Source organism: Puntigrus tetrazona, unplaced genomic scaffold, assembly GCF_018831695.1.
Source record: "Puntigrus tetrazona isolate hp1 unplaced genomic scaffold, ASM1883169v1 S000000746, whole genome shotgun sequence".
Classification (NCBI taxonomy): Eukaryota; Metazoa; Chordata; class Actinopteri; order Cypriniformes; family Cyprinidae; genus Puntigrus; species Puntigrus tetrazona.
In genome coordinates, this window is record NW_025048355.1 from 2,253,887 (window position 1) to 2,267,616 (window position 13,730).

Genomic DNA, 13,730 nt, shown 5'->3' on the forward strand with positions numbered 1-13,730 from the left:
TACGAAACATGCTGATGATGTTTAAAATGTGACGTAAAAACATCACCGGCTTTTTAAATGAACACAAAGAAACAGATTACGTTACTGAAGTGATCAGTATTTAATATTTAAGAATAAAACGTGACAATAAAATAAATCATTTTGAAACTTAAATAGTTTTAAACACGTCGCACAAGAACTTTTTAGATTATTATGTGGTTTTTAACTTTTTTACCTCACATCTGATTAAATATAATTCCTAAAAAGTTTGATCTTTTTCTATATTTCCTGCATGTTCCGTGTGATTAATCTTATTATATATATATATATATAAGCTGAAATGCTTGTGTTTTTTTAACAATTACAAACAAAGAAAGGCGTCTTGAAAGGCAGAGAAACTAAAACACTGCTTACAATAGTCTTAGTTTTATTAAAAGCTTGTCCTGATGGGATGAAAGGGATCCGGAGCTGCATCAAACATTAATGAGACGGGGCTCGTGACTGAATGAAGGCCCCGAGGAGCTCCGTGTCCGGTGTCTCAGACTCCTGCCGTCCTCGGCTCCACGTGATGAGACCCAGGAGAGACGAAGACAAGGAGCAAGGAGGTAGGTTTCACTGAGAGTCGGGAGTTACTACATAAACAGCAAATGTCTTATTTATTCATTAAATGAGTTTAAATGAAATCAAAAAAGTCAAAGAAAGGTCATCTCCCTCTTCACTAATAAGGTTAAAGAAATAACTTTTATAAAGAAACAGTCCTTTGGTTCAGTGTTCAGCCCCGATCGTCATGATATGATTTTTTTTTATTTCTTTATGTTATAAATATATTATTTTTGCTTTTCATGTCAAAGACAAAAATGTACTTAATGCAAGTTTTTTTTTTTGTATGAACCTCCTGATATTTATTAGAAACTTTTAAGTCCATAAATATAAAACACTGCCTGTGAAGCTCACTTGAACATCTTCAGACAGGAACTCTAGCTATAGAGCTATAAAAAGATATAAAAACATCTAGAATTTCTGCTTAAGATGTTTCCTTAATCACGTGCCCCTTTATTTATTTGATTTATTTCTTTATTTTTTTGTACATTTCTTCAATAATATTTTGATTATATAATAATAAAAAAATAATGTGAGATTCTTTATATATATGTATTGTTCTGGTTTGCTTGAATTGTTTTGTAATATTTGTTGTTTATTATTGCAATGTAAAATATATATATATATATATATATATATATATATATATATATATATATATATATATATATATATATGTGTGTGTGTGTGTGTGTGTGTGTGTGTGTGTGTGTGTGTGTGTGTATAAATATATATATTTCGCTCTGGAAGGAGTTCCTTCTCTGATGACGTCAGAACCTTCTCAAACACACTGTAACTTTCTGAATATCTTCATTGTAATGCCTTATTGTGATTTTACATTCTTGTAAAAAAAAAAATTTATATAAGTAATGATAATAATAATAAAATAGAAGCGCTAAAATGAAGCCCCGCCCTCTCCTCAGTATTCCGTTTCAGATGAAAATCCATCACTACACTGATATAAAGTCAGGACAGAACCTTCTGGTTCACCCGGACTGTGTTAATAAGGCGACAATAATGACATTTGTTTAAAAGAAAAAGAAAGAATGTAATATTAACCGAGAACTGAAGCGCGCTCGTTCCTCCGGAGCGGCAGGGGGCGCTGCTCTCCACCCGAACTCACCCGAACAGAGCCGAACAGAGCCGAGGAGGCGCGGGGGACGTCACGTGCTGGTCGGGAGGACGGGTTCAAGGTTCACTTCAGCTCCGGTAAACAGAGACTCTCTTACGGATCACGCTTCAGGTCGTGTGTTCATGATGTTCTGATGTCGTTCTGCTTCCTCTCTTTTCATCCAGATCGACTAAAAGCGCCTTATAATCACTCCGAGAGCTCGTCGTTCATGACACGTCACTGCTCTTGATCTACACACGAAGAATATAATTATCAACATAAGACTGTGTGAGTGTCAGAAAAACAGGTTTTGGGATATATTTCACCCCAAAGTCTAAATAATTAAGTCACGTTTTACGTTTAACTCAGTGATTTTTTTTTCTGACATGTACATTTGTTTTTCTTATTGTATTTTCATTTTTATACTTTTCCATTAAACATATATATATATATATTACTCAGTAATACTGAGTCAAGGCAAGTTTATATAAAGAACACATTTTATGCACGGTGGTATTTCACATAAAAGCAAATAAAATAATCATAAAGGTGATAAATGATTTAGGAATCAAGAATACATTTCAGAACTGGATACTTGATGTAAAATCTAAATATCCTGTGTGCTTCTCTTTCTTTCAGGTGAAAAGAGGCTGTTAAAAATGTATTGAAGAGATTCATTCATAACGAGTCTGCAGTGAGTCATTGATTCATTGATTCATTGATTCATGAGAACCACAAACAAAACCGAGTCTAGACGTATCTGTGCTCCATCTAGTTTTATATTCATTTATATTCATATTAATGTTCTGCATAAAGACACACAAAATAAATATTTAATCTCATCTAAATGCTTGATTATGTTTCTTTAACCACAAATACTTTTATATAAAATACTCGCATGTATGTAAATCTCTATATTTTATATTCCACCTAAATATATGTGCTGTCAAGTAATTAATTCAAATGAGAAGTTTTTGTTTACATCATAGATGTGTGTGTTCTGTGTATGTTTATTGTGAATATATAATACACACACATTCAGTGTATATTTTAAAATATAAAACATTTAATTTGCATTATAAAAATTGCATAAAACTTTTATTCTTATTTTATTTATTTATGTATATATTTATATATACATAATAAATACAGAATAACTTATTTCGGATGCAGTTAAGTAAATTAGTACAGGTTAAAAATATGAATGTACAAAAATGACTCCATATTATTGATATACAGTTATGGTTGTATTTTTATTTATTTAAAAAAATATATATATATATATATATATATATATATATATATATATTTTTTTATGTAAATTAAAAATAATTTTTACATTCAAAAAATATTTTGATTATAGTTATAGCTTCTAAATCAAAACACAGTGCTGATTTTATATCCTGCCTTGTTTCATCAGAAGCAGAGCGTTAGTGATGTTCCAGAAGCAGGTCCTGCGCTTCCTGTGGCCCGTCCGAGGGTGCGCATCACTTCCTGCGCCGCGCCGCCCCTGCAGCTCCAGGCCGACCAATCAGGGCCGTCCCCCGGAGAACGAGTCTCTGCTGGAGAGCCTGTCTCTGCTCGGGGTGGACCTGTCCTCGGCCCGCAGGCGCCAGCCGGGCGTCTTGAGGAGGCTCCTGACCAACGAGCGAGGCCTGGCCCTGTTCCTGAAGAGCAAGGGGGCGGAGCCGGAGGCGGTGGCCAGCATCATCTCCCGCTTCCCTCGCTCCATCACCCGGTCCTGCCAGCACCTGGAGGAGCGCTGGACGCTCTGGAGGAACGTGTTCAGGAGCGACGCCGAGGTGCTGGGCGTCCTCTCCCGCTCGCCCGAGTCCTTCTTCCGCTCCAGCGACAACGAGAACCTGCAGGAGAACATCAGCTTCCTGCGGACGCTGGGGATGACCGGCAGAGACCTGCACCGGCTGCTGACCACGGCGCCGCGGACCTTCTCCAACAGCGTGGAGCTCAACCGGAGCATGGTGGAGTTCCTGAAGAGCATGTGCGTGCGCTTCGGCGGCGCCGACCCGCAGAGCTTCGCCCTGGCCGTCATCTCCAGGAACCTGTACATCTTCATCCGCAGCACGGGCCGCATCCGGGCCAACGTGGACTTCCTGTGCAGCTCGCTCGGGCTGAGCGACGCCGAGGCGCTGGGGCTCTTCCACGGCCACGGGGCGCAGATCCTGGACGTCTCTCACGAGAGCCTGAAGAAGAACGTCCAGAGGCTGCGGGAGAAGCTGGGCTCCCTGGGCTGCTCCGAGGACCACCTCCGCAGGATGATCCTGAACTACTCGCCGGTGCTGTTCGTCTCGTCCGAGCGGCTCAGCGACAAGATGGACTGTCTGCTGGACGGAGGCGTGCCGCTGGAGAAGATCCTCCGCAAGCCCAAGATCCTGGACTTCAGCCTGGACTGCCTCCGCGAGCGTCTGCTGCACCTCAACGCTCTGGGCTACGACTTCCAGAGGAACGGCGTCGCTGTGCTAGACACGAGCAAGAAGCGCTTCTTCAGCAAACTACAGAGACTGAGCCCCGACACGTACGGCTGAGGACACATCGGCGTGGTTTAGGAGGTCGTCAAGTCTGAAGGATTACTTGTATGTAAAGACGTCTGCATCAGAAGTGAAACGCGTTCAGTTTGAATAAAGCGGTTTCACATACAATTTTTGGAGAATAAAATATCTACATTTGGATTGTCGTGCGCAATTTTAGGGGAAACAAACTTCAAGCAACGTGTGCATGATATAAAAGAATAAGGAAGTAACACATTTACAGTTAAAAATGTGAAATTACGACTGATTTCTATCTGGGGTGAAAGTACTTTTTTGCTGTAATTAAAGGTTTATTACACTGAATCACATTTTAGCGAGTAAATACATGTATTTATTTCCATTTATATTTAAATGTATTAACTAAAAGAAAATTGCAAGTAATTTAAATGTATTTTTTTTAGGTGATGAGGCTGTTAAAAATGTATTTCAGAGATTCGTTCAAAAACAGATTCTGTTCTGTTTATAGCCGTTGATTTTAAATCTAAAAAGGGAATGGAACCGGAAGAGATTTCTTTTATTTAAAATGACTTTTCTTTAAATGATTATTTCGGTCCAAACAGATGTGAGAAAAGAGCTATGTAGAAACAAATACAATAACTGATCATTATATCAGTCTAAAGAAAACAGAGTAGTACTCAATCGCCTCAAGCCCTGTATTATATCCTATTTGTTAAAGGCATGTAATGTTTTCTACTTTGAATGAAGCATCAGTGGGTTTATGACAGTCTTCACCAGCAGGCGTCGCCCTTGAGCTTCGAAGCAGTGAATCGCTTCGGGAATCATTTGGTTCAGTTGAGTCGAGGCTTCGGAACGGTTCGTTTGTCTCGTCGCTATTTCAGCCTGGAGTTGTTTCGTCTCTGTTTAATAAACGGTGTGTTATTAATGTGGCGCGCGCTGCAGACGGTCCGCTGGTCGAAGCGGAAGCGGAACTGCGCCGCGCGTGTTTCCGGTCGGACGCATTAGAGCGCCGGACAGCTGCAGATCGCGTGCGCAGAGAGAAACTTCAGCGGCAGGTGAGTGAGGATCAACAAATAAGATCAGAAATGAATCAGAAGAGATCGGAGTTTCGGTGGACACGCGCACTTTAACGCGTTTACCCGCGGGTCTGCGTCCAGCCAGAATAACGGGGATGTTTTCTGCACACTATCCAGAGAGATTTATCTTCTGAAGGACACTTATAATATTAAAGACATGCCAGGGTTTTTTTCAGACCTAATTCTCGTGTAATGCTCTGGATTTTCTCATCTGCTCATAAAATGAAACTAAATGATGTGTTACGACACGATCCTCGCGCGAGGGACTATAACACACCCCATCTATTTAGAAGAATCCTTTCCTCTGTATAGGACTAAATATTAATCGGGGCATGTTTAGTTTCTTATTAAGTTACATTTACATTTTCGTGCACGTTAAAGTACTGTTCAGTCAGAAGCTGCATTTAATTTCTTTATTTTGTAAATAAATTTAATATTTTTATTTATAACTGTTAGTCTTTTTATTGTATTCAAGTTTTATTCAAAAATAATGTTTATAATTAATGACCAATTGCACATAAAAATGGATCATAAAAAAATATATATATATATTTTAATATTTACGAAAAAAATATATATAATAATATTTACGATTTTATATATATATATATATATATATAATAATAATAATTTTACGATTAATATATATATATATATATAATATTTACGATTAAATATATATATATATATATATATATTTACGATTTTATATATATATATATATATATATATATATATATATATATAATATTTACGATTTTATATATATATATATATATATATATATATAAATAATATTTACGATTTTATATATATATATATATATATAATATATATATATATATATATATATATATATATATATATATATATATATATATATATATATAATTTCAATTTCTAATCAGTTGGTCATGAATTGTAAACACACTTCTTAATTTAGTCTGAATCTGATCTGTTCTCTAGAGACTGGTGTTTTCTTGAAGACGAGCAGAGATTGTGAGCATGTCGTCTGTGGAGCTGGACCGAGGAGCTGCTTCTATCAAAGAGCAGTACGTTCATCAGTTACTGTCCTGAGGGTGAAGGTGTCGATCACACACCGGCTCTGATGTGTATCTCTGCTTCTCCAGGTTCCTCACCACTAAAGAGAAGTTCCACGAGTTTCTAGCGTCGGGTCGGTCGGGTCAGAGCAGAGATGAAGGAGACTCGGAGGAACCTTCCGGAGAACCGGAGCAGAAGAGAGTCCGTCTGGACAGTGATGAAGACCAGAGAGACAAGAAGAAGAAGATGAGAGGACAGAACAAATCCAGACCTCACATGAAACCTCAGAGCTATGAAGAAAGACGCCTGTGTCCCTCCATTGTTCAGGTACTTCACGTCTTCAACCGATGCTTCAGTATATTTACACACACACACACACACACACACACACACAAAGACGAATAAACGAAAATGTACCTAAATTACATAAAAATAAATAAATAAAAATGTACTGTGAGTAGGAAAAATTAAATATTTGTCTTAGAGTATGTATAAATATTACTCTCAATATGTTTAAAAGTTGTATTTACTTTATCTTTTTTATTTATTTTAACATTTTTATTTATTTTAATGTAAATTGAGTCATGTTTAAATATTTAGCGAATAATGCAATTATGTTTTTGTAGTAACTTTTATTTTAGTCATTTATATTCCTTCATTTAGTTATGCATTATATGTTTAATTATATTTAATTTCTGTTATTTGTTTTTTCATCGTTTTAGTTATTTACTGATATGCCTAAATATTCAGTTTAAAGTTAGACTTATTTATTGTTAAAGTTATTTATTTTTTAACATTTATAATTTTAAAAAAATCTATTTTTTTTGCTCAGTTTATTTACACAGTATATTAGGAATGTTAACGTATTATTTATATATTGTATAATATTTATAACATTTTCTGTACTTTCAGATGCATTATTGATGTATTCATTTAATTATTGCAAATAATAATACAAAATATTTAATTTGACCTTTTAATATATTTAATATTTAATTTTTGACCCACAAATAAAAAGCAATAAAAATTAAGATAAAAAACAAAAACAGGGAGATAAAAAAAAATATACTTATGTGTTAAAAATGTATTACTGCAGTAGCTAACTAGACAGTATGTGGTAAAGCGTATTTCTATAGTTTTTAGTGCTGCTTTTAGTGTGATTAAGTGTCGTGTGTCTCAGGAGCGTGACTCGGTGTGTGTCTTCGGGGAGAAGTGCCGCTTCCTCCACGACGTGAGCGAGTACATGTCCAGCAAAGCGGCGGACCTGGGCGATCAGTGCTACCTGTTCAACAGCTTCGGCCGCTGTCCGTACGGAGTCACCTGCAGGTTCTCCGGAGCTCACACGGGCCCCGAGCTCAAGAACCTGAGGAACGAGGACCTGTGCGGACGCTGGGCCGGACGGGACACGGTCAGAAACCTGCTGGACAAAGAGCTGCAGAGACGCCTGAGGAAGAAGCAGCAGAGCTTCCCCGGAGCCGAGGCCTTCCTGAAGACCGTCAGCCGCGGGAAGGGAGCGGGCGCTCAGGTACAGACACACACGGCCTCCTCCGCTCAGCTGAAGTGTCTCGGCTTCTTCGGTGAATAGAAAGATGAAATAAAAGGCTTTTTGTGACGTCACTGGGATCGATCAAGCGTGACGATGAAGACACTTTCTGTTCATCAAAGAAACCTGAAACGATTCTACTCGTGATGATGATGATGATGATGATGATGTTTCTGGAGGAACACAATGATTTTGAGAAGCTCTCTAAGTAAGAGATGAAAGGTTCTGGTGTGATGTTCAGGAGGCTCCTGAGAAGACGCTGGGGCCGATCACTGACGAGGACGTCATCAGACTGAGACCGGCTGAAAAGAAACAGGTGTGTGTGAGAAACATGGACTGATTCTCCTGGGGGTGACGTCCGATCATGATGTCACACATCTCTTTAATTTCACACATCAAGAGCAGATCTAATATATGTCTATTTGTCATTGCAATACATAAATCTGAATAATGTTTCTTCAGTAATGATAGTTAATTCTTGTTATTTTATATCCTGTATACACTCTCAACATTGTGCAGGGTCCTATGTATTTCTCTTTAAGTCATGATTATCTTCTCTGTCTTCAGGTGGACTTCAGAGACAAGCTCTATCTGGCTCCTCTCACGACGGTAACCCCCTCTCTCTGCTGTGATCAGCCTGAGTTAGACGAGTGCTTCAGGTGTGTGTGTGTGTGTGTGTGTGTGTGCAGTGCGGGAACCTGCCGTTCCGGCGTGTGTGTAAGCGCTTCGGAGCGGACATCACGTGTGGAGAGATGGCTGTGGTCACGAATCTGCTGCAGGGTCAGGCGTCTGAGTGGGCTCTGCTGAAGAGACACGCGTCTGAAGATCTGTTCGGCGTCCAGGTACATCCAGCTCCGTCCAGCTCTCACGGCTCTCACGGCTAGTATACGTCCTAATAGAGGAGCCGCAGGGTCTAAGGAGGGGAGAAAAAAGATTCTGATTTAAAAAAAGAAGTTGGTTGTTTGTTTACAGGGAGGCACAATTTATATATATATATATATATATATATATATATATATATATATAAGATTTTTAATAATAATTACTATAAATAATAAGATCATTACTATTATAATTATTAATAATAAATGTAAATGTTACAAAATGAAAAAGAAATACTACAATATATAACTATTTTATTTTTGAATATATATATATATATATATAATATATATATTTAACTATTTATTAAATGCAGATTGTATTATTAATATAGTTTGCTTCTCGCTGCATGTATTAATTTCAGCTAGATGTTATATCATTTACTTCTCGCTGCAAATCAAGCGGCTCCGATGTTACTTATTTATATTTTATTATTATTATTCACTCCTTGACGCGATTGATTTATTAAGTTTAACATGCTATTGATTATCAGTTTGAGAATCCCAGTTTCCGGCTCCGCTCCAGCACTGATAACTAACCCCACTATGATTACTATAAAGATCTTCATGTGATGTCTGCAGCTGGAGGGCTGTTTTCCGGACACCATGACCCGGTGTGCCGAGCTGCTCAATCAGAACATCGACGTGGACTTCGTGGATATAAACTCAGGCTGCCCCATCGATCTCATCTACAAGAAGGTCAATCACAGAAAAGCAGGCTTCGAGGGCCTTTTAGAAGCCATCTCACTTTCCTTCAGGTCCTGATGACTAGGAGGTGTACTTCCTGTAGAAACCTTCTGAGCCAATCAGAGTTCTTATCAGTATACTGGAGTATTATGGCTTAAACGCAGAAGAAATCTGAAGTACAATCAGCCAGGTTTTTTATTGTGGCTCTTCTAAGTATTTTAAAGCTATTGTTATTTGGCTTAAACTCAAATGATACTCAACACTAATAAAAGTATTCTGCTAATTTAGTTTTCTTTTTTTATTATTGATTTTTGGCATCTTTTTGAGAACTTTTTTTTACTATATGAAGCAAACTCTAGTAGACTTTAGTATAATTTTACCAGAAAAAGTATTTTTATCACATGTAAAAAATAAAATAAAATAAAAAAAAAGTAATACTGATTTAAATTGTTGTTCAGTGTCCAAAAAAAAGGTTAAAGTGTTTAAATTATTTGCAATTTAGCTTTAGTTTTTCTGAGCAAAAATTAAATTTTCCCCTGATTTACTAAAACTACCCAGAACGCATTCAGTGTAATAATCTTGTATTTATCATATTTACAACAAAAATCAGTTTGACACATTAACACTAATTACTATCACCCCAAATATTAATCTGCTGTCATTTCACATTCTTTAAAAACTTGCCACTCTTCTAGTTTTCACTCACTTGTAAGATTTCTTGACTCGTTTAAAATGTAACACTTCATTATTCTTTGATGTGTGAGTCAGAAGAAACATAAACACTGGTACACTGAACAACAACTTCACTGTTTTCTCACATTTTATTCTTCAAAACCTCATTTGAAACTTTAAATGTAGAGACCTTACTTGCATTTCAAGTGCTTTTTGGAGAATGTCTTGACGTCTTTGACTCGTAATATGACACGTTTGCTTGTATTTTCTTTTTAATTACTGCCATGAAAACAGCCCAAGCACGGGAAGAAAGAAATCTACTTGTTCTGTGTGTTCTTCAGGGAGGAGGATGTGGTCTCATGACACGGAGCAGCAAGTTTGAGCAGATCGTGAGAGGGATGAAGTCGGTGAGTGAAGCGTGTGAGAGTGTGTGTGTGTGTGTGTGTGAAGTGTGTGTGTGTGTGTGTGTGTGTGTGTGTGTGTGAAGCGTGTGTGTGTGTGTGGAAGCGTGTGTGTGCGTGTGTGTGTGTGTGGAAGCGTGTGTGTGTGTGTGTGTGTGTGTGTGTGTGTGAGAGTGTGAAACGTGTGTGTGTGTGGAAGCGCGTGTGTGTGTGTGTGTGTGTGTGTGTGTGTGTGTGTGTGTGTGTGTGTGAAGCGTGACTCACAGCGGCGCGTGTCGTCTTCAGGTTCTAGATGTTCCTCTGACGGTGAAGATCCGCACCGGAGTCCAGCAGAACTGCAACGTCGCACACAAACTGATCCCAGAGATGAAGAAGTGGGGCGTCTCTCTCATCACGGTACACCCCTCACCCGCTCCAGGGATATAATACTACAGCTGTGAAGTTCACATGAAATCAAGCGCCTGCCGAATGAATGAATGAAGTCATTTAAAAACTGATGCCTTTACTAGTATTTTTCTCCTGTCTTTTAATGCAAATGACTATTAAGGAATATTAACAAACAAAATATAAAATGATCACAATTCTGACTTTAGCAATTCATTTTTTATTTATATAGTAAATAATTCCCTTTTTTTTTAAATCTGGAAAATATATATAAAATCTCCCTCTACCTCCCAGTTGTGAGTTAGTGTCTCTGTGTGATGTGCTGAGTGACCGGTGGTCTGTCTCTCCTCAGCTGCACGGCCGCTCCCGCGAGCAGCGCTACACTAAGTCTGCTGACTGGGAATACATCGACAGCTGCTCCAAACTGGCCGCTCCCGTGCCTCTGTTCGGTAAAACACTGACGCAGACAGAAGATGCTGGCGCTGCGGTCAGACGTCTCACTCTGCTGCGCTTCTTACAGGAAACGGAGATATCCTGTCGTATGAAGACGCCATGAAGGCCAGGGAGACCGGAGTGTCCGGGATCATGGTGGCCAGGTCAGTCTGACATCATCATCATCATCATCATCATCATCATCCCTCCTCAGTGTCGTTCTGAACGAAGCACTTCCTGTCTGCAGGGGGGCCCTGATCAAGCCCTGGCTCTTCACAGAGATCAAGGAGAACAGACACTGGGATATTTCCTCCGGAGAGCGTCTGGACGTCCTGAGAGACTTCACTAACTACGGCCTGGAGCACTGGGGCTCCGACACGCAGGGCGTCGAGAAAACACGCAACTTCCTGCTGGAGTGGCTCTCCTTCCTGTGCAGGTGATAGCGCGGCTTTCTTCTTCTCACGAACATCCAGGCGGCTCTTCTTCTGTAGCAAGGACTCGTTTCTGTCAAATCCTCTGAGAAATATTGAAGATGACTTCCTTAAGTGGTGTTTAAGTGACAATTCAGTTAAATGTTCCGTTCTCACTACTTCTCATCTCAGAATCAACTTTTTTTCTCTCACAAATTTGAGATGATCTCAGTTCTGAATTACTTAAAATAGTCAGAATTGCGTCTCAGAAGTTTTCACTTTTTTTTCCTCTCACGTCTACTGATTCAGAGCGTTTCAGAATTACGAACGTTTTTGAAAGCTTGTCTTTTTTTCTAAATTACATTTATTATATATATATATATATATATATATATATATATATATATATATATATATATATATATTATATATATATATATAAAACCATTTCATTGGAGTTGAATGAAAAATGTGTATATAATATAATACAATATCTGATTTTACTTTTATTTTTATTTATAATCTTGTCCATGTTTGTGCGTATTTTTGTGGAAATCGAAAGATCATGAGCGCAAGCTAATGAATTTATCTAGATATTTTTTGATCTATAATCTTGATCTAAAGCCTAAAGCCGAGCCCCTTATTGTTTAATGACCCTGCGCTGCATGAACACTGAACAGCAGTCTTTCTCTACCGTTAACAATGATTAACGAGTACTTGAACACACATGGTTAGTTAATAACAGTAACAGTTACTTCTACCTGTGTTCAGGTATATTCCCGTGGGTCTGTTAGAGCGGGTCCCTCAGAAGATCAACGAGCGTCCTCCGTTCTACATGGGCCGTGATTACCTGGAGTCTCTGATGGCCAGCCAGCACGTGGACGACTGGGTCCAGATCAGGTCAGCCCGAGCGCCCAGCGTCTGCTCATTCAGTGTTATAGAGTTTAGAACGGGCTCTTTTTAGAGGTGCTCTATAAACAAACGTTTACTTGCACAGCTGCGTACGATCAACTGAATATATTTTTGGTTTCGTATGATGCTTTTGCTGAAGATTATTCTGGACAGTTCAGACCTGAACTGACTTCTTGTGTGCTCTAGTTATGAAGGTAGTAAATGTATAAATCTAGTTATATATCTACTTTCTTCTCTCTTTATGACTGCAGTGGGGAGAAAAATAGTAAAAATACTAAAAATTAATTAAAATTTACTTATACATTAAAACCAAAAGCTGTGCCTGTTATCCTTTAATGGACCTGAGCTAATATAAACCAACAGTGAACAGTAAAATTACCTTTTTTATTTGATATTAAGTGGCAGAAACAGACCTCTATAGTTTATAGTTGATAATAATTAGGAGTATTTACTGGCCAGTTTCTAATAAAGTTTCTGAAAATAAGTTTCAGAAATAAAAGGCCTTTAAATCTTTTTTTTCTGTAAGTGTTGAATGTATAATAAATCCCTCACTTCTATATGATGCATGTAGACTCACACTAATCCTATTGTCTCCTGTTTTCTCTGCAGTGAGATGCTGTTGGGTCCCGTCCCTAAAAACTTCAGTTTCCTGCCCAAACACAAAGCTAACGCTTATAAATGACTGCTGGACGCAGAGGAAGTTTTGTTTTATTTAGCTCTAGTTTGAATATTTCACCATTTATGGAGTAGGGAAGCTGTTTATATTCAGGTCGACATTAAAGATGTTCAGGACTGAGAGGTGTGTGTGTGTGTGTGATTAACGCAGGGTGTTTTCTAATTAAACCCGTGGTCTTTCCACGCAGTGCTGGATTAGTTTCCTTCACATGTTCACTGTTGATGGGGTGAGAGATATAAAAATAAAGTCAGATACTCACTAAAGACTGCAGCCTGCATTCAATCAGCCGCCGGACCTGAAGAGGAAACACACACACACACACACACACACACAGCGTTTTCTACATTAGCAGGTCTCCATTGAAACTGATACAAACCCTCAGGCTGCACCAATCACTGCCTCACACATGGTCACACACACG

At 38.4% G+C, this 13,730-nt stretch overlaps 2 protein-coding genes across 3 annotated transcripts; both read left to right on the forward strand.

Moving 5' to 3' along the window:
• The first annotated feature begins 1,678 nt into the window (after window positions 1-1,678).
• Window positions 1,679-4,544, forward strand: LOC122335219 (transcription termination factor 1a, mitochondrial). 2 transcript variants are annotated; one of them, XM_043233032.1, is made up of 4 exons: window positions 1,679-1,788; window positions 1,876-1,978; window positions 2,330-2,384; window positions 3,111-4,544. In XM_043233032.1, the coding sequence occupies exon 4, from the start codon at window positions 3,127-3,129 to the stop codon at window positions 4,231-4,233; it is 1,107 nt and encodes a 368-aa protein (XP_043088967.1). In that variant the 5' UTR covers window positions 1,679-1,788; window positions 1,876-1,978; window positions 2,330-2,384; window positions 3,111-3,126; the 3' UTR covers window positions 4,234-4,544. The 2 variants fall into 2 exon arrangements, with proteins under 2 accessions (XP_043088967.1, XP_043088966.1); XM_043233031.1 differs by lacking the exon at window positions 1,679-1,788 and having other exon boundaries at window positions 1,795-1,978.
• Window positions 4,545-4,671: 127 nt separating this feature from the next.
• On the forward strand, window positions 4,672-13,572 carry dus3l (dihydrouridine synthase 3-like (S. cerevisiae)). The gene is made up of 15 exons (XM_043233030.1): window positions 4,672-5,249; window positions 6,237-6,322; window positions 6,401-6,638; window positions 7,492-7,836; window positions 8,096-8,170; window positions 8,422-8,463; window positions 8,544-8,696; window positions 9,318-9,434; window positions 10,436-10,501; window positions 10,781-10,891; window positions 11,232-11,328; window positions 11,400-11,475; window positions 11,559-11,747; window positions 12,493-12,621; window positions 13,243-13,572. The coding sequence occupies exons 2-15, from the start codon at window positions 6,276-6,278 to the stop codon at window positions 13,313-13,315; spliced, it is 1,758 nt and encodes a 585-aa protein (XP_043088965.1). The 5' UTR covers window positions 4,672-5,249; window positions 6,237-6,275; the 3' UTR covers window positions 13,316-13,572.
• Window positions 13,573-13,730: the final 158 nt, after the last annotated feature.